Genomic DNA, 26,397 nt, shown 5'->3' with positions numbered 1-26,397 from the left:
CCCCCCCCCCCCCCAGAGTCCTTTTTTAGTAATGTAATGTTAAACAAGGTGTGCCTATCACTGAGTGTGTTTCTAGAATGAATAAGAGTGATAGTCTGTAACATGCAGAATTGTCTTTAATCTGTGTTGGTTACATAGTAACCAACTCTAATGCTATGGTGAGCAACTTCCGTGGGAGTTTTGTGGGTTGTCAGATTAGTGATACAGAAGTGTTTATATTCCAAGAGTTCATGTGTCATGAGAAGCTTTCCCATTTGAGATGTAATTCAAATTTGCTTCTTTAGATGTAGTATTATCCGTTACCAAAGCCAGAATCAGAGAGACTGTGTGAAGCTGTTTGAATTATATGAATCAGAGACAAGCAGGACTGGACAAACTCGATATTCTAATAACTAATTCTGTCCTTTAATCATTCTGGGGAAGGAGAGTAACATCAAAAGCAAGAGTGGGGGAGTGGAACCATTCCAGCAGCAGTGGTGTGGATGGAGTCCATTAAGTCAGTTAATACAGAACATTAGTGAAAACAGACCAGGCAGTCAAGTCTTCCTTGAATGGTGGTGTGACGTGTATTTATGTCCTGTAATTTTTCTTTTCTCCTTCTCAACTGGTGTTAGCTCAGTTGCTACTCTCTTGTTACTGAGTTTTTCTCCTACATATGTTTCTTAGTCTGTATTTATTTTGTTGCTCTCACTTAATTTAGAAAGGAAATCCTCTGGGGTAAATATGTCTAAATCCATATTTAGTTCCTTACTGGGGCCTAGCAGAATGAGGAAAAAGTCCAACATTTTAATAACTCCTGTCTCAGTTTGCATTTCAGTTTGATCTGTTCTATTTGAAATTGAGAGTACTTAACAGTGCTAATTTTGGTTTTCTTGTGTAGGATGTTGCCAGAGTCTGGCCTGGAACTAAAATGCCTGGACAAATGGGAAACAAAGATAGGACAGAATATGGACTAAAAGTAAGTTTCTGAAGTTACTCTTTTTTAGGAATAGTTAAATTAATGCCTGAATGCAAAGGCACCAGAGGATGTTCTGCATGTGTGTCTGTGTAGAATCGTTCTGATACTTGAACTCGGTGTGTGTATAGCCATAGTCTGTGTTGGTAATGTGTTCATCTAACACCCAAGCTGTGGAATGTGCCGTCATAAAAAGAAAAAGTCATCTATTTGATCTGGTAGGTTTCTACAAGAAGACAGCGCGTGAACAAAAGTCAGATTCAGAGCATTGTGTAGAATACTGCCCTTTTATCAACTAATGAACAAAAGCTCCCTACATGTATATGTGGCTGTGCCGTTACATAAGCACAGAGAACAGTGGGATTACGTGCCAGATTATTTTGGATTATATGTCAAAGGTGTGGATGGATAAAAGTGGATGTAGAGGAGGAGAGAGGGAGACCATCAACACAGGAGGGAAAGATAGTACTAAAAACAGGATTGTGGTCTATATCCATCTTTATAAAATAATTATATATATGTAAAGGGGAGAAGTTAAATTCAATCCCCGCTAATCTGAGGAATTTGACAAATCACCAGTGTTTCTATATGTATGTGTATACATTTCAAAGTATAGAAAGTACAAAGAAAATAGCTATTCTTGAAAACAATACCCCAAGATAAACACTATTAACATTTTGGTTCATGTTCTTCCAGCCTCTATTCTAGATATGTATTTTTTTACTTATTTATAAATTCTGACCAGCAGAGTTTTTTAAACTTTAAATCTGAAGGTTTGTTCCCTTTTTTTTTTTAATTTATTTTGAGAGCTTCCATGAGTGGGGGAGGGGCAGAGAGAGGGAGAGAGAATCCCAAGCAGCAGAGCCCAATGCAGGGCTCAGTCCCACAAACCAAACATGTGATCATGACCTGAGCTGAAATCAAGAGTCAGACATTTAACCCACTGAGTCCCGCAGGCACTCCAAAGATTTTTATTCCCTTCTATTATTTTTACATCCGTGAGAGATCACCTGTTTGTATCTGTTTGTGGATATTTTTGTATGTCCAGGGTGGGGTGGTGGTATTTGCATGTGTGTATATGTGAGATATTTCAGTTTCCATAGTATTTTAACACTTAGCCTTTATTAGCTATGAACTGTGGGTCAGACTTTATTTTCACCTCACATGCTTTGTTCTTTCACTACCATTTCTTGACCATTCTCTCCATTTGTGTAAATTTTTTTTTTCACATGAAAGGTCATGGACATGAGAGCCATCTCCTCAGCACACTTATTTTGAAAATGAGACCCAGAGAAGTTGTAACTTCCCTAGTTTCTAATTGCAGGAAGCTAGTATTAAATAAAATTGAAATAAAATTACTACTTTATTTTCCAATTTTTATTTAAATTCTAGTTAGTTAACATACAGTTCAGTATTGGTTTCAGGAGAATTCAGTGATCCATCATTTACATCCAATACCCAGTGCTCATCACAAGTTCCCTCTTTAGTACCCATCAGCCTACTGCTTCCCTCCATCAACCCTCAGTTTGTTCTCTATCTTTAAGAGTCTTTTGTGGTTTGTTTCCCTCCCTCTTTTTTCGTTTTCCCCCCTCCCATATGTCCATCTGTTTTGTTTCTTAAATTCCATATATGAGTGAAATCATATGGTATTTGTCTTTCTCTGAGTTATTTCACTTAGTATAATATACTCTAGCTCCATCCACGTCGTTGCAAATGGCAACACTCAATCTTTTTGATGGCTGAGTAATATTCCATTGTATCTGTATACACACCACATCTTCTTTATTCATCAGTTAATGGACATTTGAGCTCTTTACTTTGGCCATTGTTGATAATGTTGCTATAAACATAGGGGTGCATGTACCCCTTCAAATCTGTATGTTTGTATCCTTTGGGTAAATACCAAGCAGTGCAATTGTTGGATCATAGGATAGTTCTCTTTTTAACTATCTGAGGAACCTCTGTACTGTTCTCCAGAGTGGTTGCATCAGTTTGCATACCCACCAACAGTGCAAGAGGTTTCCCCTTTCTCCACATCCTTGCCAACATCTGTTGTTTCTTGTGTTGTTAATTTTAGCCATTCTGATAGGTGTGAGGTGGTATCTCATTTTGGTTTTGATCTGTATTTCTCTGATGATGAGTGATGTTGAGCATCTTTTCATGTGTTTATTAGCCATCTGGATGTCTTCTTTGGAAAATGTCTTTCATGTCTTTTGCCCATTTCTTCACTGGATTATTTGTTTCTTCGGTGTTGAATTTGATAAATTCTTTATAGAGTTGGGATACTCACCCCTGTATTAGATATAATCATATTTATATTTAAAATGAGAGTTGGGGCACCTGGGTGGCTCAGTTGATTAAACATCCCACTCTTGATTTCAGCTCAGGTCATGATCTCACACATTCACGAGTTTGAGCACCATTCAGGCCCACACTGACTCTCTCTGCCCCTCTTGCACATGCTCTCTCTCCCAAAATAAATAAACTTAAAATGAATGAATAAATAAAATGAAAATTTGCTACCACTTTTTTTTTTATAATTTACTTATTTTTTAATTTCCATCCAAGTTAGCATGCAACAATGATTTCAGGAGTAGATTCCTTAATGCCCCTTACCCATTTAGCCCATCCCCTCTCCCACAAACCCTCCAGCAACCCTCTGTTTGTTCTCCATACTTAGTAGACTCTTCTGTTTTGTCCCCCTCCCTGTTTTTATATTACTTTTGCTTCCCTTCCTTTATGTTCATCTGTTTTGTCTATTCACGTCCTCATATGAGTGAAGTCATATATTTGTCTTTCTCTAATTTCACTTAGCATGATACACTCTAGTTCCATCCACGTAGTTGCAAATGGGAAGATTTCATACTTTCTGATTGCTGAGTAATGCTCCATTGTATATATATATACACCACATCTTCTTTATCCATTCATCCATCAATGGACATTTGGGCACTTTCCATACTTTGGCTATTGTTGATAGCACTGCTGTAAACATTGGGATGCATGTGCCCCTTCGAAACAGCACACCTGTATCCCTTGGATAAATACCTAGTAGTGCAGTTGCTGGGTCATATGGTAGTTCTATTTTTAATTTTTTGAGAAACCTCCATACTGTTTTCCGGAGTGGTGCACCAGCTTGCACTCCCACCAACAGTGCAAAAGAGATCCTCTTTCCCTGCATCCTCGCCAACATCTATTGTTGCCTGAGTTGTTAATGTTAACCATTCTGACAGGTGTGAGGTGGTATCTCATTGTGGTTTTGATTTGTATTTCTCTGATGATGAGTGATGTTGAGCATTTTCTCATGTGTCAGTTGGCCATCTGGATGTCTTCTTTGGAGAAGTGTCTATTCATGTCTTTTGCCCATTTCTTTACTGGATTCTTTGTTTTTTGGGTATTGAATTTGATAAGTTCTTTTTAGATTTTGGATACTAATCCTGTATTTGATATGTCATTTGCAAATAAGTGTCTTCTCCCATTCTCCCTTGCCTCTGGAGACGTTGAGGAAGACGTTGCATGACCAAGGTCAAAGAGGTTTTCGCCTGCTTTCTCCTCAAGGATTGTGATGGCTTCCTGTGTTACATTTAGGTCTTTTATCCATTTTGAGTTCATTTTTGTGTATGGTTTAAGAAAGTGGTCCAAGTTCGTTTTTCTGCATGTCACTATCCAGTTTTCCGAGCACCACTTGCTGGAGACTGTCTTTATTCCATTGGATATTCTTTCCTTCTCTGTCAAAGATTAGTTGGCCATACGTTTGTGGGTCCATTTCTGGGTTCTCTATTCTGTTCCATTGATCTGAGTGTTCTTGTGCCAGTACCATACTGTCTTGATGATTACAGCTTTGTAATACAACTAGAAGTCTGATGCCTCCTGCTTTGGTTTTCTTTTTCAAGATAGCTTTGGCTATTCAAGGTGTTTTCTGGTTCTGTACAAATTTTAGGACTGTTTGTTCTAGCTCTGTGAAGAAGGCTGGTGTTATTTTGATAGGGATTGCTGCTACCACTTTCATAACACATCTGTTATACTCATATTACAAGTCATCCATAGCATTTGAATTTTTCCTATTCTCATTCAACATTTTGAAGTGCTAGGGGGTGCCTGGCTGGCTCAGTCGGTTGGGCGTCCCTTCGGATCAGGTCTTGATCTCGCAGTCTGAGTTCAAGCCCCACGTCAGGCTCTGCACTGACAGCTCAGAGCCTGGAGCCTACTTCAGATCCTGTCTCCCTCTCTGTCTACTCCTCCCCCACTCACACTCTGTCTCTCTCAAAAATAAAAACATTAAAAAAATTTTAAAAAAATTTTTTGAAGTGCTAATGTGATTACTTTTTAGGCTACTTATAGACTCAGCTTGTAGTAACATATTGCTTGTTTTAATACAAGTATATTCTCAAATTTTTAACTACTGAAATTGCATTTCTTACTTTAGGTGTGGAGAATAAACACAAAGCACAATATAATCTATGTAAATGGCTCTGTACCTGGACATAAAAATTGCTTAGTAAAGGTATGTATATAAAATGTATGTAAACTCTTTATTTTCCGTTGTTTGGATACGTGAATATGTGCCATAAATTCTCCTTTGGCCCATAAATGTGGCTTGAAAATAAGTGGCTGTTTTTCCATAATCTTTGCCAAATTAAATTTTTTGCCACTTTTCAGTAGTACCTGACTGAAAAAGTTGTACAAAATATCCTGTACCTATGTTCATAAAAACATGAACCTGTGAGAATGGTAGGACCAATAAATAGAGGCTCTTTAGAAATGCAAAAAGGTGGGGTGCCTGGGTGGCTCAGTAGGTTGAGTGTTCATGATCTCACAGTTGTTGCGTTCAGTCTCGGCTTCAGGCTCGGAGCTGAAGCTAACAGCTGTTAGCTCTGAGCTTGAAGCCTACTTCAGATTTTCTGTCTCCCTCTCTCTCTCTCTCAAAAATAATATAAAAAAAAAAAAAATAGAAAGGCTCAGAGGGGAATATGGTGGCATAAGAGGACGCTGGGTTCACCTCATCCTGCTGATCACTTAGATTCCACCCACATCTGCCCAAATAACCCAGAAAACCACCAGAAGACTAGCAGAATGGACACTCTGGAGCCAAGCATAGACAAAAGGACCATGGGAGAGGGTAGGAAGGGCGGAGAGGTGGTGGGTGCTACACGGACTGGTGGGAGGGAGCCGGGGTGGTGCAGGGGCAGCCTGCCCAGCAAGACAGAGCCCCTGAAGTCTGGCTTCAAAAGCAGAGGGGCCAGACTCCGTGAGTTCTGACAGCCAGTGGGCTGTCATCTGGAATGTTAAAATTCAACAGCTTTGCTCCCAGACAGCAGGGAGGGCAAGAGGACATCGGGAGGGAGAGTTGCTGAGCCCAAGAATACAGAGCTCAGCTTGGTGGGAGAACAAAGGCGCTGGTAAGCACCATCGCCCTCTCCCATCCCCCGCTGAAATTCGAAAGGGAACCAGTTCCCGTCACTGAACTTGCTTGCACCGTGCAAACTCCCAACGCTGTGATCCTGTGGATCCATCCCTCTGGCGGGTCGGCCTCCCTCCTGGTGCTCCTTCCGGTGCTGCAGGGCCCCTCCCGCAGGGGACCACTGAAGGCAAATGGAGCTAAGCCTGCCCCTCGCGGCCCTGTGCACCTTGCAGATCCACCCCGGCTAATACGCCAGATCCCATCAAAGCAGCACCACAAGCCTGGCAGTCTCCAAGTAGCCCAGACAGGGGCCACGCCACTCCACAGTGAGTCCTGCCCCTGGGAGAGGAGAAGATAAGGTACACACCAGTCTGACTGTGGCCCCGACCACCAACACAAGTTACTCCAGACAGCACAAGGGAAGTGCCCTGCAGTTTGGAGCCACTGCAGGGACTACCCAAAATGATGAAACAGAAGAATTCTCCTGAAAAGAAACTCCAGAAAGTAGCAACAGCTAACAAATTGATCAAAAACAATTTAAGCAATATAATGGAACAAGAATTTAGAGTAATAGTCATAAAATTAATCGCTGGGCTTGAGAAAAGCATAAAGGACAGCAGAGAATCTATGCTACAGAGATCAAGGGACTAAGAGATAGTCATGAGGAGCTAAAAATGCTATAAATGAGGTGCACAATAAAATGGAGGTGGCCATAGCACAGATTGAAGAGGCCAAGGAGAGAATAGGTGATTTAGAAGATAAAATTATGGAAAAAGAGGAAGCTGAGAAAAAGATTTAAAAAATCCAGGACTATGAGGGGAGAATTAGAGACCTAAAGTGATGCAATCAAATGGAACAATATCCGTATCATAGGAATTCCAGAAGAAGAAAGAGAGAAAGGGGCTGAAGGTGTACTTGAACAAATCATAGCTGAGAACTTCTCTGATCTGGGGAAGGAAAAAGGCATTGAAATCCAAGAGTCACAGAGAACTCCCTTCAGACATGAATTGATCATCTGCATGACATTATCATAGTGAAACTGGCAAAATACAAGGATAAAGAGAAAATTCTGAAAGCAGCTAGGGATACACAGGCTCTAACTTACAATGATAGACACTTAAGAGTAGTGGCAGACCTATCTACTGAAACTTGGCAGGCCAGAAAGGAATGGCAGGAAATCTTCAATGTGATGAGCAGAAAAAAAACATGCAGCCGAGAATCCTTTATCCAGAAAGTCTGTCATTCAGAATAAAAGGAGAGAGAAAGGTTTTCCCAAACAAAAACTGAAGGCATTCATCACCACTAAACCAGCCCTACAAGAGATCCTAAGGGGGATTGTGTGAGTGAAATGTTGCAAGGACCACAAAGTACCAGAGACATCACTACAAGCATGAAACCTACAGATGTGACAATGACTCTAAACCCGTATCCTTCAATACACTGAATGTAAATGGACTAAACGCTCCAACCAAAAGACACAGGATATCAGAATGGATAAAAACACAAGACCCATCTATTTGCTGTCTACAAAAGACTCATTTTAGACCTGAGGACACCTTCAGATTGAAAGTAAGGGGATAGAGAACTATCTATCAAGCTACTGGAAGTCAAAAGAAAGCTGGAGTAGCCATACTTGTATCAGACAAACCAGACTTTAAAGGCTGTAGTGAGATGAAGAAGGGCATTATATAATAATTACAGGGTCTATCCATCAGGAAGAGCTAACTATTATAAATGTCTATGCCCCAGATATGGGAGCCCCCAAATATATAAAACTATCACAAATATAATTAACCTTATTGATAGGAATGTGGTAATTGCAGGGGACTTTAATACCCCACTTACAACAATGGATAGATCAACTAGACACAGGATCAATAAAGAAACAAGGGCCCTGAATGATACATTGGAGTGGATGGACTTGACAGATATATTTAAAACTCTGCATCCCAGAGCAACATAATATACTTTCTTCTCAAGTGCACATGGAACATTCTCTAAGATAGATCACATACTGGGTCACAAGACAGCCCTTAATAAGTATAAAAGAATTGAGATCATACCATGCATACTTTCAGACCACAATGCTATGAAGCTTGAAATCAACCACAGGAAAAAGTCTGGAAAACCTCCAAAAGCATGGAGGTTAAAAAACACCCTACTAAAGAATGAATGGGTCAACCAGGCAATTAGAGAAGAACTTTAAAAATATATGGAAACAAATGAAAATGAAAATACAACAATCCAAACACTCTGGGATGCAGCAAAGGCAGTCCTGAGAGGAAAATACATTGCAATCCAGGCCTATCTCAAGAAACAAGAAAAATCCCAAATACAAAATATAACAGCACACCTAAAGGAAATAGAAGCAGAACAGCAAGGATACCCCAAACCCAGCAGAAGAAGAGAAAGAATAAAGATCAGAGCAGAAATAAACAATATAGAACCTAAAAAAAAAACTGTAGAGCAGATCAATGAAACCAAGACTTGGTTTTTTGAAAAAATAAACAAAATTGATAAACCTCTAGCCAGGCTTCTCAAAAAGGGAGATGACCCAAATAGATAAAATCATGAATGAAATTGGAATTATTACAACCAATCCCTCAGAAATACAAGCAATTATCAGGGAATTACTATGAAAAAGTATATGCCAAAAAACTGGACAACCTGGAAAAAATGGACAAATTCCTAAGCACCCACACACTTCCAAAATTCAAACAGGAAGAAATAGAAAACTTGAACAGACCCATAACCAGCGAAGAAATGGAATCAGTTATCAAAAATCTCCCAAAATATAAGAGTCCAGGACCAGATGGCTTCCCTGGGGAATTCTACCAGACATTTAAAGCACAGATAATACCTATCCTTCTCAAGCTGTTCCAAAAAATAGAAAGGGAAGGAAAACTTCCAGGTTCATTCTGTGAAGGCAGCATTACTTTGATTCCCAAACCAGAGACCCAGCAAAAAAAGAGAACTACAGGCCAATATCCCTGATGAATATGGATGCAGAAATTCTCAACAAGATACTAGCAAATGGAATTCAACAGCATATAAAAGGAATTATTCACCATGATGAAGTGGGATTCATTCCTGGGCTGCAGGGCTGGTTCAATATTTGCAAATCAATCACTGTGATACACCACAATAAAAGAAAAGATAAGAACCATATGATCCTGTCAATCGATGCAGAAAAAGCATTTGACAAAATTCAGCATCCTTTCTTAATAAAAACCCTCGAGAAAGTCGGGACAGAAGGAACATACTTAAACATCCTAAAAGCCATTTATGAAAAGCCCACAGCTAATCTCATCCCCAGTGGGGAAAAACTGAGAGCTTTCCCCCTGAGATCAGGAACATGACAGGGATGTCCACTCTCACCGCTGTTGTTTAACTTAGTGTTGGAAGCATAGCATCAGCAATCAGACAACAAAAGGAAATCAAAGGCATTAAAATTGGCAAAGATGAAGTCAAGCTCTCACTTTTTGCAGATGACATGATATTATACATGGAAAACCCAATAGACTCCACCAAAAGTCTGCTAGAACTGATACATGAATTCAGCAAAATCGCAGGATACAAAATCAATGTACAGAAGGCAGTTGCATTCTTATACACTAATAATGAAGCAACAGAAAGACACATAAACTGATCCCATTCACAATTGGACCAAGAACCATAAAATACCTAGGAATAAACCTAACCAAAGATGTAAAAGATATGTATGCTGAAAAGTATAGAAAGCTTATGAAGGAAATTGAAGAAGATACAAAGAAATGGAAAAACATTCTGTGTTCATGGATTGGAAAAATATTGTTAAAATGTCAATACTACCCAAAGCTATCTACACATTCAATGCAATCCCAATCAAAATTGCACCAGCATTCTTCTCAAAGCTAGAACAAGCAATCCTAAAATTTGTATGGAACCCCAAAAGACCCCGAATAGCCAAAGTAATTTTGAAGAAGACCAAAGTGGGAGGCATCACAATCCCAGACTTTAGCCTCTACTACAAAGCTGTAATCATCAAGACAGCATGGTGTTGGCACAAAAACAGACACATAGACCAATGGAATAGAATAGAGACTCCAGAATTGGACCCACAAAAGTATGGGCAAGTAATGTTTGACAAAACAGGGAAGAATATCCAATGGAAAAAAGACAGTCTCTTTAACAAATGGTGCTGGGAGAACTGGACGGCAACATGCAGAAGAATGAAACTAGACCACTTTCTTACACCAGTCATAAAAATAAAATGGATAAAGGACATGAATGTGAGACAGGAAACCATCAAAACCCTAGAGGACAAAGCAGGAAAAAACCTCTTTGACCTCAGCCGCAGCAACTTCTTACTCAACACATCTCCAAAGGCAAGGGAATTAAAAGCAAGAATGAACTATTGGGACCTCATGAAGATAAAAAGCTTCTGCACTGCAAAGGAAACAATCAAGAAAACTAAAAGGTGACCGACAGAATGGGAAAAGATATTTGCAAATGACCTATCAGACAAAGGGCTAGTATCCAAAATCTATAAAGAAGTCACCCCACTTCACAACCGAAAAACAAATAATCCAGTGAAGAAATGGGCAGAAAACATGAATAGACACTTCTCTAAAGAAGACATCCAGATGGCCAACAGGCATGTGAAAAGATGCTCAATGTCACTCCTCATCAGGGAAATACGAATCAAAACCACACTCAGATATTACCTCACGCCAGTCAGAATGGCTAAAATGAACAAATCAGGAGACTATAGATGCTGGAGAGGATGTGGAGAAACGGGAACCCTCTTGCACTGTTGGTGGGAATGCAAACTGGTGCAGCCGCTCTGGAAAACAGTGTGGAGGTTCCTCAAAAAACTAAAAATAGATCTACCCTATGACCCAGCAATAGCACTGCTAGGAATTTACCCAAGGGATACAGGAGTGCTAATGCATAGGGGCACTTGTACCCCAATGTTTATAGCAGCACTTTCAACAATAGCCAAATTATGGAAAGAGCCTAAATGTCCATCAACCGATGAATGGATAAACAAATTGTGGTTTATATATACAGTGGAATACTACGTGGCAATGAGAAAGAATGAAATATGGCCCTTTGTAGCAACATGGATGGAACTGGAGAGTGTGATGCTAAGTGAAATAAGTCATACACAGAAAGACAGATACCATATGTTTTCACTCTTAGGTGGATCCTGAGAAACTTAACAGAAGACCATTGGGGAGGGGAAGGGAAAAAAAAAAGGGAGGGAGCCAAACCATAAGACACTCTACAAAACTGAGAACAAACTGAGGGTTGATGGGGGGTGGGAGGGAGAAGAGGGTGGGTGACGGGCATTGAGGAGGGCACCTGTTGGGATGAGCACTGGGTGTTGTATGGAAACCAATTTGACAATAAATTTCCTATTAAAAAAAGAAAGAACTAGAAAAAGGATATTAGGATAACTGTTGCCAAAATATCAATATCCTTCCAATAAAGAACTTCTAATTTTTTTTTTAAAATACTTTGACACAGGAACTGAAAATACACAAAATGGCAATTCAGTGAGAGAGTCAACAAGACCATTTGGTAAAGGGGCACTTGACTGGCTCAATTCGAAGAGTATGTGACTCTTGGTCTTGGGATTGTGAGTTCAGGCCCCACGTTGGGTATAGAGATTACTAAAAAATAAATAAATAAATAAAACTTTATTTATTTATTTATTTTAAAGAAAGGTGGTAGGGGCATCTGGGTGGCTCAGTTGGTTAAGCATCCAACTTTGGCTTGGGTCATGATCTCACAGTTCGTGGGTTCAAGCCCCACAACTGTGCTGACAGTTCAGAGCCTGGAGCCTGCTTCGGATTCTGTGTCTCCCTCTCTCTCTGCCCCTCCTCTGCTCACAGTCCGTCTCTCTCAAAAATAAACATTAAAAAAAAAAAGGTGGTAAAAGGTAAACATTTTAAGGAGGGATTCATTGTTACTAGCATTGTTATGATTATACTTTTAGTATTTTAAAAATATGCACATTCATATTTATGTTCAAAAACAAAGTAAAAGAAAAATAGCATAAATTGGGGGAAAAAACCCTTGTACTCTCACAGACTTGTTTCTATCAAATAAAATAGAAAGTAAATATTCTGCCTGGGATTTAGGCCAACATAATACAACATATAAGAAATCACTTTGGGATTTGAATCATCCATTCTGAAAATAAATTTTGTAGTAGAAATAATACCAGCTTATTCCCAGAAATTTTCCAACAATAACAACGAAAATAGATTGAAACTTCAACCTCTGATTTTTCACATTGGGTCTTTCTCTATGTATTCTTTTCATTTCTTAAAGTAGGTTCCATTACTAGCATAAAGTATAACACTTGTTTTAATCCTACAGTAATTAAAATTCCCTTTCTGTAGTTCACTTTTTGACTGAATTGTTCTGATTTTTCTTAAAGAAAAAATACATCTTATGAATTGTTGCAAGTATTTTTTTTTTTACTTTGCATGTTTTCAGGTTTAAGTAGATTTCCAGTCTCCAGATGACCTGGTTGTTTACACAATGACAGGTTGTTGAGACTGACAAGTTGGCATTGTACTTCCTATAACATTTTGTCTTCATAATTAAATGTACCCCCTCCACATTACAGGTTTATTATATGTTACAAATATCACAACCTAATAAAAGAGAGAAGAGGGAAATTAAATTATTTTCCATAATAAAATTATACTGTACAACAGATGAATTTTTATATGTTGTCAGATCTTCCTTTTCTCCCCATTTTGCTGCACACATGGTTCTAGGCTTGCTTTCCAGCTGAAAGTGGAGCACCTCAGCATTTTCTTTGACACCAGTATAGATGAATAGGTCAGCTGTCTTGAAAAACCATAATATGTGCAGTGATATTGTGACTGGTTGTTATAAACAGTTTATAGTCGACATTTATTACTCTTCCACCTACTTCAACAAAAAATTGCCTCCAAAAACTCAACTCTGTTAATGGATGATGGCTCGCCATTACTGAAGACATTCAGAAGGTAGACCACAGGCAATTCCCAAAGGGTAGTCCAAGTGTATTTCAAGAAACTAGCATCAAAGAATGTCCAGTCCACTTCGAAATGTTAACACACCAATGAATGTATTTTCAAGAAACATATTTTGATTAAAAAAAGAACGCATCTTGAGAAAACAATCTTCGAACTACAGTGTCTAAACAAGTCTTTTGTAACCTTACAGAAGTGTCCGTCCCAAACATTAAGATGTGGGTTTGGGGGTGTTTTGTGGGCTTGTGTTTTAAGAGAAGTGGCGGTACACAAGTGTGGTCCACTTTTTGAAAACTTTCTGTCATCCCACTTTTTCTATCCTTCCCAGTGATTCCATAGCAAGTGAAAAGAGCCCCTTTGCCCATGGAGATTGAGGCGCTTCCTAGTGGACAGGCAGCCTCTTCAGCATTCTCTCATCCGACAGGAACTTTTGCACCCCACCCCCAGAGTACAGGGCTGCCAGTAACTTTTTTTTTAATGCTAAAGTTAGCAAAGATGGTCTTAGGGATGACCAACCCATTTAATTAAGGTAAGCATTTTTTGTTGTCTAGATTCACTAAACGTATTAAAAAAAGCCTAAAGAATATGTTTACAGCATTATGTGGTGTATATTGTTAACTAATATTTGTGTGTGCTCATTCCTGTAGCCTAATTTATCATTTAAGTGTTTTCTAGATTTCCCGTTTGTGTGTGTGTCCTACCCCTCATCTTTCCTCAGAGGATTTGAACTGCCTTGCCAGTATACAGAAATACAAAAAGAATGAGCCAGAGAGTTGAGAGAGTTTTGGTGAAGGTGGGGAAATAATGAAGCCAGAGGTTAGATTAAGTGCACAAAAATACATACTGTTGAGTTACAGGTTTGTTAAAGATGGGATGCAAACTCTGCCCCTCAGCTTTAGAACCACCAAGACAAAAGAGATTTAAATGTCACTCATGTTTCCAGTCAATGAATTATAGTACTGTAACATTTATAGTTAGAATATATTAGTGCTTTTCTCTGAAATGTTCAAGTATGATAGATCTATCACAATGTAAAAGCAACTAAGAATTTGCTGTTTAGATCATTTATGACTAAATTTTCACAGTTATCAAATTAGCACAGAAAGTTTTGCTGTTGTTGGTTTGGTTGTTTATTTGCTTGGGTTTTATTCTCCATTCTAAATTCTGAAACCGTTTAAATCAGTAAGAATATGACTCCCCCCCGCCCCCACCCAAGTTCAAGTTCAACCCAAGATTGGTGACTTGGAAAGAAAAAATTAAATGAGTTTATTTTCTTCTGAGCAACTAACTGAAAATTCCTTGGAACAATTTTAATGAGAGAGATTAAAATAGATGTGTTTCTGTACATAGCTGTTCCTAGCAGCTGTGTACTTATTTCAACCAAATTATTCGTTTCTTATTGCCAAAATGATTATGCCGCGTTTTACTCTGTGTGTATAATTACATGTAATTTTTTTTTAATTTCTCACTGAATGAAAGCTGTAGAATGACTCAGAAGCTTTAAAGAACCAGTAATGTTTTCCAAAAATAAAACCCAACATTTTAGATCATACCAACATCTGAACTGTTTCTTGGTTTATGAATTTACAGATATAATTAGAATATTTTTAGATTAGAAAGAGCTAATAAAACTAGTGTAAAGACTTATGGAATGATTTTTTGCTAAATATTATTTTGTCCTTCTCAGTGATAATGGTACTTGTTAAATGTAAGCTTATTTCCTTAATAAAACTTGGCATTTTGGTTATGTGCCCTTTGATACAAGACTAACAAAAATACTAGGTAAATTCTTTTTTAAAACCTCAACTCAAAAGAATCTATGGTAGAAAATAAAATAATAAAAATATATAATAATAAAATAAGATCAATAATTAAGAAGTAGATGGTAATAACTTTTAGGCACATAGTTTGGATCTAGTTGATACCTAAGTAGTAATTTTAAAATATAATTTATCCTCCTGGGCAGTTCTAGAGATTTGTAAGTTATGAGTAAGATATGTAATTATTAGGGTAATTTAGAAGGCAGATGACTGAGTTGAGGAAGGTTGTATTTCTGTCATTGGATTAAGTTTATTGGAATAAAAAGAATACATTGAGTTCCTTTCACTTTATGTAACAGTTGTGTTATTCACATTAGAAAATGTAGGAATAAATATTTATTAATAATTAACACATACTATCTTTAAGTAACTTAACTGGTACTACTTATTAATAAGGTCTTTGTCCCCCTGCTTCCAGATCAGAGATTCTACACTGCCTGCATATAAGGACTTCTGTAAAAATCTACCATTCCCTACATATTTTCCTGATGGAGATGAAGAAGAACTACCAGAAGATTTGTATGATGAAAATGTGTGTCAGCCTAGTGCACCTTCTATTATATTCTCCTAACCTCCGTGGACATGGCAGAACCTCCTGTATTTTATGAGCTTTGATGAGCCAGAGCAATATATAACCAGGAAATATATTTTCCTTTCGTAACCACAGTACCACACTTGGTCATCTTTGTCAAGGGCATAAATACATCATTCCATCCCCCAAACTAAATTTTGTTTTAAAAAAATTACCACATTAAATAAATCAGTTAAATAGACTGGATATGCCAGATGTCGATGGACCGGCCATTTGCATACGAGCAAAGTCTTTTGTAATTTGTGAGCTTCATCCTTTTTACTACGTATTCTAAAGTTATCTTAAGATGCTTATGAATTCAGCCTCTTTTGTTAAAGATATTTCTGTCTTTCTGAAGGGGTAGATGTGGAACAGTGGCAAACTTACACTTTCAGGGTAAACTTGAAACTTACACTTTCTAAACAGAGAAAGGAAGTAAGATTTTCATTTAAATTATATTTTAGTCATTTTTCCTTGCTTTCCCAGAAGGATTTGAAGTGGCCTGGGGTTGTACATTCAACAAACTTATGAATCACCTATTTTTAAAAATATTAATGTCCCCTGGGTTTTTTCATTGTATGAAATTAAAACGTGTTTGCTAATGGCTACATTATGTCAAATAATCAAGCTTAACAATGCAAGTATAAGCAGTCCTTATTGAAATACTGGATTTCCTCTGAACCCAGATTCCTGAGGACCCACAGGATCTAACTTTTAACTCAGGATGTTTTCTGAGACTTGATTCATACAGCAACCCAAGAGACATTAATCATACTGCTAGATCACCATATAATTTCCTAATAAATAATGGATTTGTATTTGAAAGGTCCAACAGTATTTTTTTTTGCTGATATTTCATTTCTCTCATTTTTTATTTCAAGTCCAAATATAGTCACATCTTTTTTTAAATTTCCATTATTCTTCACCTAATTCCAGTAAGATTTGTTGCAATTGACAGAAAATCCATACAATAAAATAGTTGGGGCACCTGGGTGGCTGAGTTGGTTAAGCATCCAACTCTTGGTTTCAGCTCAGGTCATGATCTGGTTCATGGTTCAAGCCCTGCATCAAGCCACTTGGGCTTTCTCTTTCTCTCTCTCTCTCCCTCCCTCTCCCTCTCCCTCCCCCCACCTCCAGCTCATGTGTGTGCGTGCATGCTGTCTCAAAATGAATAAAAATAAATAGAAAATAAAAGTAAGTGAGGGAAAAACACCTAGGATAACATAAATCAGTATTCAGTGGGGAGTTGGGAAAGAATGGTAACCGTATGATACAGATGAGCAGACTATGACATGCAAAATCATTGGACTCAGTTTGACTCTGAGCTGCCTGGATACCAAAGTAAAACAGCATTGATCTTGTTACATATTACTCTTTAATCATGAGTTCCTCAAGAGGAATTGTTTTAAACTGGAGTAAGTCTTGGTTACCATACCATTTTTTATTCAAAAAATAACTTACCAAACTGGAAATTCCTGGACTTGTTAAAAGATTATCTCAAACATATTCAAGGGTAAAATATTAGACACATTCTTGTCAGATCAAACAAGGATAGATAATCTTTACTACTGCTGTTCAACAGTGTTCTTGGAACACTTTGTCAGTACAGTTACTTTGCCAGTACAGTTACTAAAACAAGAAAAAGTAATGATATAAATATTAGGAAGTGAGAAGATTGTAAGAAATATCTACCTGTAAGACAATCAACTGACAAGTCATTAGAAACAACGAAGGAGGGCGCCTGGGTGGCTTAGTCGGTCCGACTTCAGTTCGGGTCATGATCTCACAGTCCGTGAGTTCGAGCCCCACGTCAGGCTCTGTGCTGATAGCTCAGAGCCTGAAGACTGCTTCGGATTCTGTGTCTCCCTCACTCTCTGCCCCTCCCCTGCTCAGTCTCAAAAATAAATAAAAACATTAAAAAAAAAAAATGAAGGCAGTTCAGCAAGGTGACTGTAGAGATTAATATATAAACATAGCAATATTGAGAAATTTTATGGGGTGGGGGGAAATGGCTACTATTCCAATAGCAATTTTTTTTAAAGCTTACCTAGGAAAAAGCCTTACAAATGTGCTGGGGTCTTATTGGAGAAGTTAAAACTTTATTGAAGGACATAAAAGAAGACAAATAATGGAGGGGATTATCATGGTTATGAATGGGGAGACTTAATATTGTAAAGAATTCAATCCTATTTTTAAAATCTCAACAGGTTTTACCATAGAACTGTTCAAACAGACTCTAAAATGGATGTGAATGTGTACATTCAAAAATAGCGAGCACATGAAATCATAACTATTAGGTATGTCCCCATACTATGCTTACTTACGCTTTACTTTGAAATTCGGCATACTGTATGTCTTAACTACTTTAGTTGCATTTGATCAAAAGATTTTAATGAACTTAGAGATGCATGAAATTTGCTGATAAACCAATGGGAAGCAGCTGTTACCTTGCAAGACAAATGAACAATTGTTGCTGGGAAAACATAAAAACCTTGTTTCCATATAAAGCATCTGCAGAGGTGAAGAGAAAGGAATCCTAGCGTCGGAAGATAACCAGGTGGACAGGAGAGCAAGGATCCATTCAGCAGTCATTTGCCCAGGACATACAGTGTTTTGAAGAAGGCAGGGAGCCCTTTGCACTAGAAAGCCGGCCCTAGACCCACCACCATTTGTCTGTAGAGTCTTTAGTCTTTGGGTCTGCATTTGAGTTTAAAGGAGAAAATTTCTGATCACCTTTTAGGGTCATGAGTGTGAACCCTACCTTCTAGAGTCCAGGAGCAAAGCATCCACTTACACCCCCCACCTTCGTACACCTCCTACTCCCCACTGCCAGGGCCTTGCAGCAATCAAAGAGGATCTGGGGCCCATTCCTGCGAACTTTTTCAGTAGCCCAGAAGTAACCCAAGATGTGTTCTACTGACCCAGGTGGTAAGGAGGAAGCCTTCTCTACAGCTATGGAATACATAAGCCAGGGTCTGCCTGGTCCAACACTAAGGAAGACAGGGAATTTGCTAAGAACCGTGGGTCACTTTATGGCTACAGTGCCTATCATCAAATGTTCAGCTCGAGGAAAATGGAACTTAGCCTATTATGGATAAGCACATGGTCTGGACACTGCTCACCTCACTGTGTGGAGTCCAGGCAATAAGGGGCCACCGCCTCCACAGTAACGGCCACTGCTCAGGTGCGGAGGCAGTTCGGTTCTCAGCAGCGGAGCGCACTCGCTCCTAATTTGGGCTTGAACTTGATTTCCTATTTTAGATTTGTTTTGGGAACTTTTTATAACTAACTTTCATTCAAATTAGACATTGGTTCCAGCCTTTGTTGGTACTAGCTATTAGTTATAAGATCAGTAAGCGGTGAATCTTATAAAATTGGGAGGCCTGGGGAAGTCCAGCCGGTCAAGCATATCCACTTTAAGAGTTACACTGGGCACTGGTTGTCCTTCCCTCCAGGACCCTCACCTTACTGGAGTAGCTGAAGCTGAAACATTAATGCTGATTAATCTCGTCTCCACAGTGGGCCCTGGCATGGGGTGAAAAGTGGACGGTGACAAGCTGTCACAAGCACTAAAATGTCAATGAAAGCGCTTCTTACCCACAGCAGATGTAAGGATATAATTTGCAAGGAGATTAAGTTTTTCAAAGTCAATAAATTGTGCTTTCAGTAACCTTTAAGGCCGAGATACAGACCTGCTTTTCAGCTTTTCACAAGGGACGGAATAGAAGGATGACTTTTACAGCTTATTTCCAAAGGTGAATTTGTGAATGGAATCTGAGTGCATCTGAGAATATAGGATGAAATACATACACAACTATGGGGTTTGGGTTGGCGGGGGGCGCCGGGGCGCATGTTTTTAGTGTGAAGCATTATGACACACACTAGTTAAAGCAGCCATTCAGGGTTCCTGATACTACAGGAGAAGTTCCACCAGCCTGTGTAAGAGCACTGTTTTATGCTCAGCAACATCTGTTTGAGTAATCCAAAGAATGTCTATTTGAGAAAAAAATACATATGTCAAAATGAGAGCCTCTCCTTTTTGCAGCGAGACCGGACCTTGGTCCTAAGTCACTGCCCACAGAGAACGGTGTCAGCCGCACCACGGTAAGACCCACTGCGGAGAAAGAGCAGCGTTTGGATTGCAGACGCAATCTGGCCTTGTGTTCGGGCCTCTGGGCCGGATGTTCACGTGAATGCCTTTCTTTAAGTGTCTGTATCACTCCTCCTCCTTGTCAGAGTGGAAATACACCACCACAGCTGCTGGTGCCGTCCCGCCTTGCAACATGGTCTAGCCTCCCGTGTGAGGTCTTCCAGCAGCACTCTGTTGTTTGCTTTTCCGTGGCTGGTTTCTTTCTCTTGTTATTACTCTAAAAATGCCCACTACTGCCTGTGTCTCCTGAGGTCGGTACTTCGAAGCTCTCCCCTCCTCTTCCAGGAAGGATGGCAGGGAGAATGGACTTCCACTGCTTATCTCGTTTTTATAAATAGTTTTGCAGTGGAGCCCTTTAGTGACGAGGAAGGGCATGTTGCTGATTTCAGTCTTGCTGAGCCAAAAGAGGGCATTTAAATACAGACAGACAGAGGTAGGTCACTGTGCTGTGAGGCCCCCTTGGGCAAACGTCTCCAGGAGCTTTATAATCAGATGTGTCACTTTGGGGCTACCTGTTTTCTAGATGGGAAGCAATTCTTCACTTGACTAATGATGGATAAAGTTTCTTCCGCCTTCGGGAATTTTCTACCAAGTTGACTCTTGTAACAATCCACATTTCTCCTTCAGTTTCCAGCTTTACTGCTGTATGAGCTGTAATACCTCATCTGCCAGCTCCCAGTAATAATTGCTGGCAGAGCAGGTGGGAGCTTGGCCCCAGAAATGGCAGTGGTCTCTCCAAGCGTGCCTCACAAAACAAATGCTGCCTGCCGTCCAGATTCTGCCTCTAGCAACTGCCTAGGACTCCCTGAAATAAGAGGACCCAATTAAAGTGTCACCATCTCCTCCAGAAAATAGCCAGAGTCCTGAGTGCAGGTTGCCAGCCTCCATTTCATCATTTTGTTTTCTGCTTTTAAATGTTGTTTCCACAGAACTTACAAAAGCCCACCTCACGCATTGCTTTTCACTCTTTTTTAGACTAATGAGGTGACCTGTTCAGGTTAGACAAGCCAAATTAATTTCGACGAATGCAACCCATAACACCATAAAAGCAAATAAATGATTTTACCTCAGCTGGCTAAAACATCTTCTTGGCATGGGAGGCACAGAGTTGTTCTCTCCTGCCATTTGACTGGAAGAGTGAAAGTGACAGTTGTGCCCTTGATCCTCCAAAAGTGGACTTCATATAAGCACCAGAGTATGTGTTAGGGCATCTAGAAAGTTCATTGTTTTGGTTTTAAAAAAAATTTTTTTAATCATAAAGCATCTTTTTAAAAAAAATTTTTTTTTTTTTAATGTTCATTTTTGAGAGAGAGAGGGAGTGTGAGTGGGGAGAGGCAGAGAGAGAGGGAGACACAGACTCCGAAGCAGGCTCCAGGCTCTGAGCTGTCAGCACAGAGCCCGAGGCAGGGCTCAAATTCGAGAACCATGACATCATGACCTGACCCAAAGTTGGACACTCAACCGACTGAGCCACCCAGACGCCCCTAGAAAGTTCATTGTTTTTAAAGAAAAAGGATAAGATGCCAAGTTGTGGCAGTGCCTCAAATCTGCCTTGAGAAGGAACTAACCAAATACTCCATCACAGAGGTCCTGACAAAGATGCAAGGATGACTGTGTAAAAGGGACTGTGTCAGAAGGAACAATAATAAATGCCTCTCTTGGGCAGCCAACATCCATTTCCTCATCTAAAATGGCGTGATAAAGCAAAGATGCATCAGAGCCTTGGCTGGCAGTCCATCTTGTTCTGCGAAGTGCAGAAACACTCAAGTGTGGAGTGCCTCGTGGAGGAGTGCCGGGCCTGGAAGAAGGGCGCCCTTCCCCTCCGCCAGCAGAGCGTTTCACAAGCTGCTAGTAACAGCCAGCCTGCCGCCAAAATATCTATGAATGAGAACCAAGGCGACAGGATCCACAGAGGAAAATGCATGTTGAGGAAAACATGAATCAAAACTGAGGAAGTAAGCAAAGGAGAAAGAAAAGTGATAAAAAGGAAGGAAACAGGAAAAGATGTTCCATAACAACTCGAACCTTTTTCTACCTGTTCAATTACAACAGGGAGTATCTCTTCCCTGCTTGCATGGTTCACTCCTCTAGCCAGTAACTGATAAATAAGCACAGCTCTACCATGGGGGAAAAGGTTGTGATTTAATGATCCAAAGCCCTTTGTTCAACTCCACCTCCCATAAAAAGAGAGGCTAAAAGTGCTGTGGCCCAGGAGCCCTTGAGCTGCCCACCCAAACAACTGGACCCCTGGAAGAGAGCTCCTCAGGCACAGGTAATTCTCACAGTGGTTTACAAAGGCCGGTCTTACCTTCACCTAACACAATGCTCCTTATCCCTGACTGCATGTTAGAACCACACAGGGGGCTTTGAGAACCCCAGTCCAATGTTCTTAGACTCTGTGGGGCTCAGCCCCAGGCACCAGTATTTTTTAAAGCTCTCCAGTACCAGTGTACAAAGTTCAGAACCATTGGCCTAAAATAACATGATGTATAGGGGGGCAAGTCATTTGTGGTACCCAGGCCAGTTATTTGGGAGCCATTCACATCAGAGAAATATTTATGAAAATGTAATAATAGGGATGTTTTATATGTGTGTGGTGCTTTATATTTCAAGGTGTTTTTATGTTCTTATGAGAGTACCGCCCTGGGAAAATGCTTTAACATCTTGCAAGAATATATATACATGTTAGATATCATCCATCTTGTATGACTGAGAAAATAAGCAGACTGAGAAGTCTAGGACTTGGTTAGGGCCTCACTAAACAAGTGCCTTGACAGAGCTTGTGCTAAGATCAGGTTCCCGATTTCCCTGTACCCTTCCACACCACAAACTGAGATTCATGACTTTCTTTAAAGAGAATCTAATATATTGATATAGTTGGTTTCCTCTGTTGTGAACCGTGAGTTAGCCTCATACACATATGTATTGAATTGTTTCAGAAATGTGTGACTTTAGTACCTCACCTCTGATTAAAAAAAAAAAAATCACAAGTGAAACAAGCTGTCAATCTTAGCTTGTCTGAATTTTTCAGTTTATTATTGTTGTTGCCAATATTTTCTACTTTGTTTATTTCACTTGTCCTGCACCTGTGGCAAGTATCAAAAGCTCTGAAAAAGTTACTGAGAGGAAGTATTGAAAATGGAGAGAATTTTATGCATAAACATACTTTCTTTTTCTGCAAATTGGGATAGATCAAGACTCTCTTCCGTTTTCATGGCTGAGAGCTTTAGAACAACTCCAGAGAAGCTGATGTGGAGATGGAGGGTGTTGGATGTAGGGTGAAGTTACACCAGCAGATTCCTAGGGGTCGACATATTAATCAGTGAATCCTCCCTCTTGGGCCACATCTGGACCCCTTCCCTTTATGCCTTGAAGGTTAGCAGTCAGAACTATAAGACATTTATTGAACGCTCACTGAGCGTCAGATGTTTTACATGGTCTCTTGTTTAATCCTCAACCACCCTGCCAGGTAACTGTTATCACCTCTACTATATACATGAGGAAATTGAGATTCAAAGATTATGTAGCATTTCCAAGTCAAATACCTAGTGAATGGCTGAGCTGGGACAAGAACTGAAGGTCACCTCTGGACTCCAAGTCATGCATTCTGGACAGAGCCCCAGCTTCCAGGCACCTGAGTTTCCTAAACATCTGATGGAAATCACTGAGTTAGCCCTCTTTTCCACTGTGGGGAGAGAGGAGCCCTGTGCCTGTTTGCTGTACCTGTAGATAGAATTTAGACAACTTCTCTAAGGGGTAGTTTCTACCATGGAAGTCAGTGTGAGAGGATGAGCTGGGCATGAGTGTGGGGGTCTCTTGCTACCAGACCGTGGAACTTTGGTAGAGGCCCCTCCTATTTAGAACGGAGTGAAACTGCTCCACTGGCCAGGCTTTCTTCACCATCCTCAAAGGGAAAAAAGATTGAGGGTTTGGGGAGGATGAGACCTTCTGCCCTTTCACTCCAGGTACAGGTCAAGACAATCATATTACCCTCTCAGCTAGCTCCAAAATGATTGTTTGGAACTGAGCAAAGGTCTTAAGCTTGACTAATAGATATTGATTGGACCTGCAAGTAGCTCCAGGCAGTAAAACAGTACGAGACCTAAAAAAAAAAAAAAAAAAAAAAAAAAATCCTGAGTTTTCAGAATATCAAAGAGGTCAGACCAACTAAAACTGCTGAATCAACTTAAAAAAAAAAAAGGCATTGATTCAAAATTTAATTGAACAGAGAACTCTCACAGCTTTTATATACAATATCCCAATTTTCTCTCCATCTCATGGGTAGTAAGGTGCATAGGACCCATCTTAATGGGTGGACAGGCCTAGGAAAAATATCTGTGGATATTGATAGGATTTATCCTATTTATTTCATAAGTTGGGTTGACCTAATTAATCAAACACAGAAGGTCAAGGATCTGGCAGGTTTTAAAATGTTCCCATGGGGTGCCTGGCTGGCTCAGTCAATCAAGTATCTGACTCTTGTTCTGAGGGTCGGGAGTTTAAGCCTCACACTGGGCATGGAGCCTACTTTAAAAAAAAGAAAAGAAAAAAATGTTCTAGTGATCCTTTTCTTTCACCATCAGGTGGGAAAGTATCTGAACTTTTAGGATGGTGATGCTCCCCTGCCATGGAAATCCCACTGTTTGCTCTTTGCTGGTCTCTGTGTGGAATTATTTGTCTGGCCAAGGTAGGGGTCCTCCTTGTCACTTCCTGGGCTCTTGGTTTGTTGAGTCTGTGTTGAACCAGAGTTAGTTTCCTGTTCTCACTGAAATGATAAAGAGACATTCAGAGAATCCACCAAAGGAGTAAATAAAGATTGGGGGAAGGTCACTATGGATCAATCACCCAGTTTGATCTTTATGAAGACTAAAAAAGGAATAAGATTTTTTAAACTTAAAAATAAACTATTTCACATCATAAAAGCAATATTTGTTTACTGCACAGATTTGGAAAATGAGAAAAACACTTCATGATCCTATCTTGCAGTTACTAAGACTGTTGACCTCTTCTAGAACTTCCATGCCTATATATGTGCATGTTTGTATAATAAATAGGATGACTGTGCCTGCTCTTTGATAGTCTTTTTTTTTTCAGTTTATAATATATCTTTTTGTGTGATTAAAATTTGGGGTTTTTGTGGTTTTGAACTTCTTTTTTTTTCCCCCCTTGCAATTGGAAACCAGGCTGTGATGGACATCTGTATAGCTAAATCTTTGTAGCCATCAATAATTATTTTCTTAAGTAAATTACTAGAAGCAAAATCACTGGTTCAGTTGATGTATAATACTAAATTGCCTCTGAGAAAGATTGTTCCAGGTTAAATGTGTTCAAAATATCCTCTGTTTACTTACAACAAAAATAGCTGGTCTGTCACTTCCTGACGTGAGGTGTGTTTAGGCATCTTCCTCAAGCAGTTGCCCTAGTATTTCTCCCCTGGTTCCAGCTGGGGGGTTGCTTTTATCCTTTCCTTTCCCAAGTTCCAGATGGTTCAGTTCCCAAGTATCCTTTATTTCACTTTTCTCCCTCCACCCCTAAAGATTTATCTCCTTAGTGAGACATGCAAGGTCTCTCAATACCAACTTGGGATTTCCAGAATCTCTAGGAAGACGTCATGCCCAGATGATGTTAGTAGGCCATTGCATGGAAAGCAGAAAGGAAAGCAAAAGCATATATCACTTCCACCTCTGATACTGGATGGGTCCAAGTATCTCCATCAGAGCCCCAGGAAGAATGTTCCACTGCACAGCAAGGGAGGAAGGAGGCTGGCTTCACTGGGTCTGCTGGTGGAAGATGGTGTTCGAACTGGCAGTATTGGAATGGTACTAACACTGGACAACCATCACTGACGTCTCTCCAGTAAACCACGTCTGTGAGGCCAAAGAGGGCAAGTGTCGTCATGAGCCCTACTGCTAGGACATTGTCCACATTGCGTACACAGGGGGCTGCATGATACATTTTCTCAGGGATTAATGTTAGAAAGATCTGTTTTCTCCAGTCAAAAAGAGGACGATTCCTTGAATCAGGGAAAGGAAGGTTGTATCTTTAATGTGCCTCTACCTTGACCTCACGCAAAGAAGAGTAAGGTGAACTGACTATTCTTAGCCTAGTTTCTAGGACGATTATCTCTCTTCACCCCATCTTTCCTATCCAAGTTGCATGGCAATTAATATTTAGTTGTATACTTTTAGGTATACGCAGTCCTACTCCATCTGTGTCTCTTAGGGGAAGTCGTAACACCTTTTCAAAAGAAGGAAAGAAGAGGATTTCATGAAAGAAGAGGAGCCAAGATGGCGGAACAGCATCAAAGTTTTTTGTTTCCCTCACATCCATGAAATACAGCCAGACCAACACTAAACCATCCTACACACCTAGAAAACTGATTGGAGGATTAACACAACAATTTGCACAACCTGAACCACAGAATTCAGCAGGTACACAGCGTGGAGGAGTGAACTTGGGTAGCAAGAAGCCGCAGAGGGCAGGG

At 39.8% G+C, this 26,397-nt stretch overlaps 1 protein-coding gene and 1 long non-coding RNA gene across 3 annotated transcripts in view; one reads left to right on the top strand and one right to left on the bottom strand.

The window, feature by feature from the left end:
- MRPL3 (mitochondrial ribosomal protein L3) overlaps window positions 1-16,077 on the top strand; it is a 52,595-nt gene extending 36,518 nt beyond the window's left edge. The window contains exons 8-10 of one of the 2 annotated variants that reach the window (XM_040480189.1): window positions 881-958; window positions 5,382-5,459; window positions 15,611-16,077. In XM_040480189.1, coding sequence (XP_040336123.1) covers window positions 881-958; window positions 5,382-5,459; window positions 15,611-15,763 — 309 coding nt within the window. In that variant the 3' untranslated portion in view covers window positions 15,764-16,077. Of the gene's footprint in view, window positions 1-880; window positions 959-5,381; window positions 5,460-15,588 lie in introns of both variants that reach the window. The other variant, XM_040480190.1, reaches the window with a different exon arrangement.
- Window positions 1-26,397, bottom strand: part of LOC121033672 (uncharacterized) — a 77,410-nt gene that overhangs the window by 1,818 nt on the left and 49,195 nt on the right. The window lies entirely within an intron of this gene.

This window comes from Herpailurus yagouaroundi, unplaced genomic scaffold, assembly GCF_014898765.1.
Source record: "Herpailurus yagouaroundi ecotype Mexico unplaced genomic scaffold, PumYag 159, whole genome shotgun sequence".
NCBI lineage: Eukaryota > Metazoa > Chordata > Mammalia > Carnivora > Felidae > Herpailurus > Herpailurus yagouaroundi.
The sequence above is the reverse complement of the archived record's forward strand: the minus strand, read 5'-3'. Positions and strand labels throughout refer to the sequence as shown.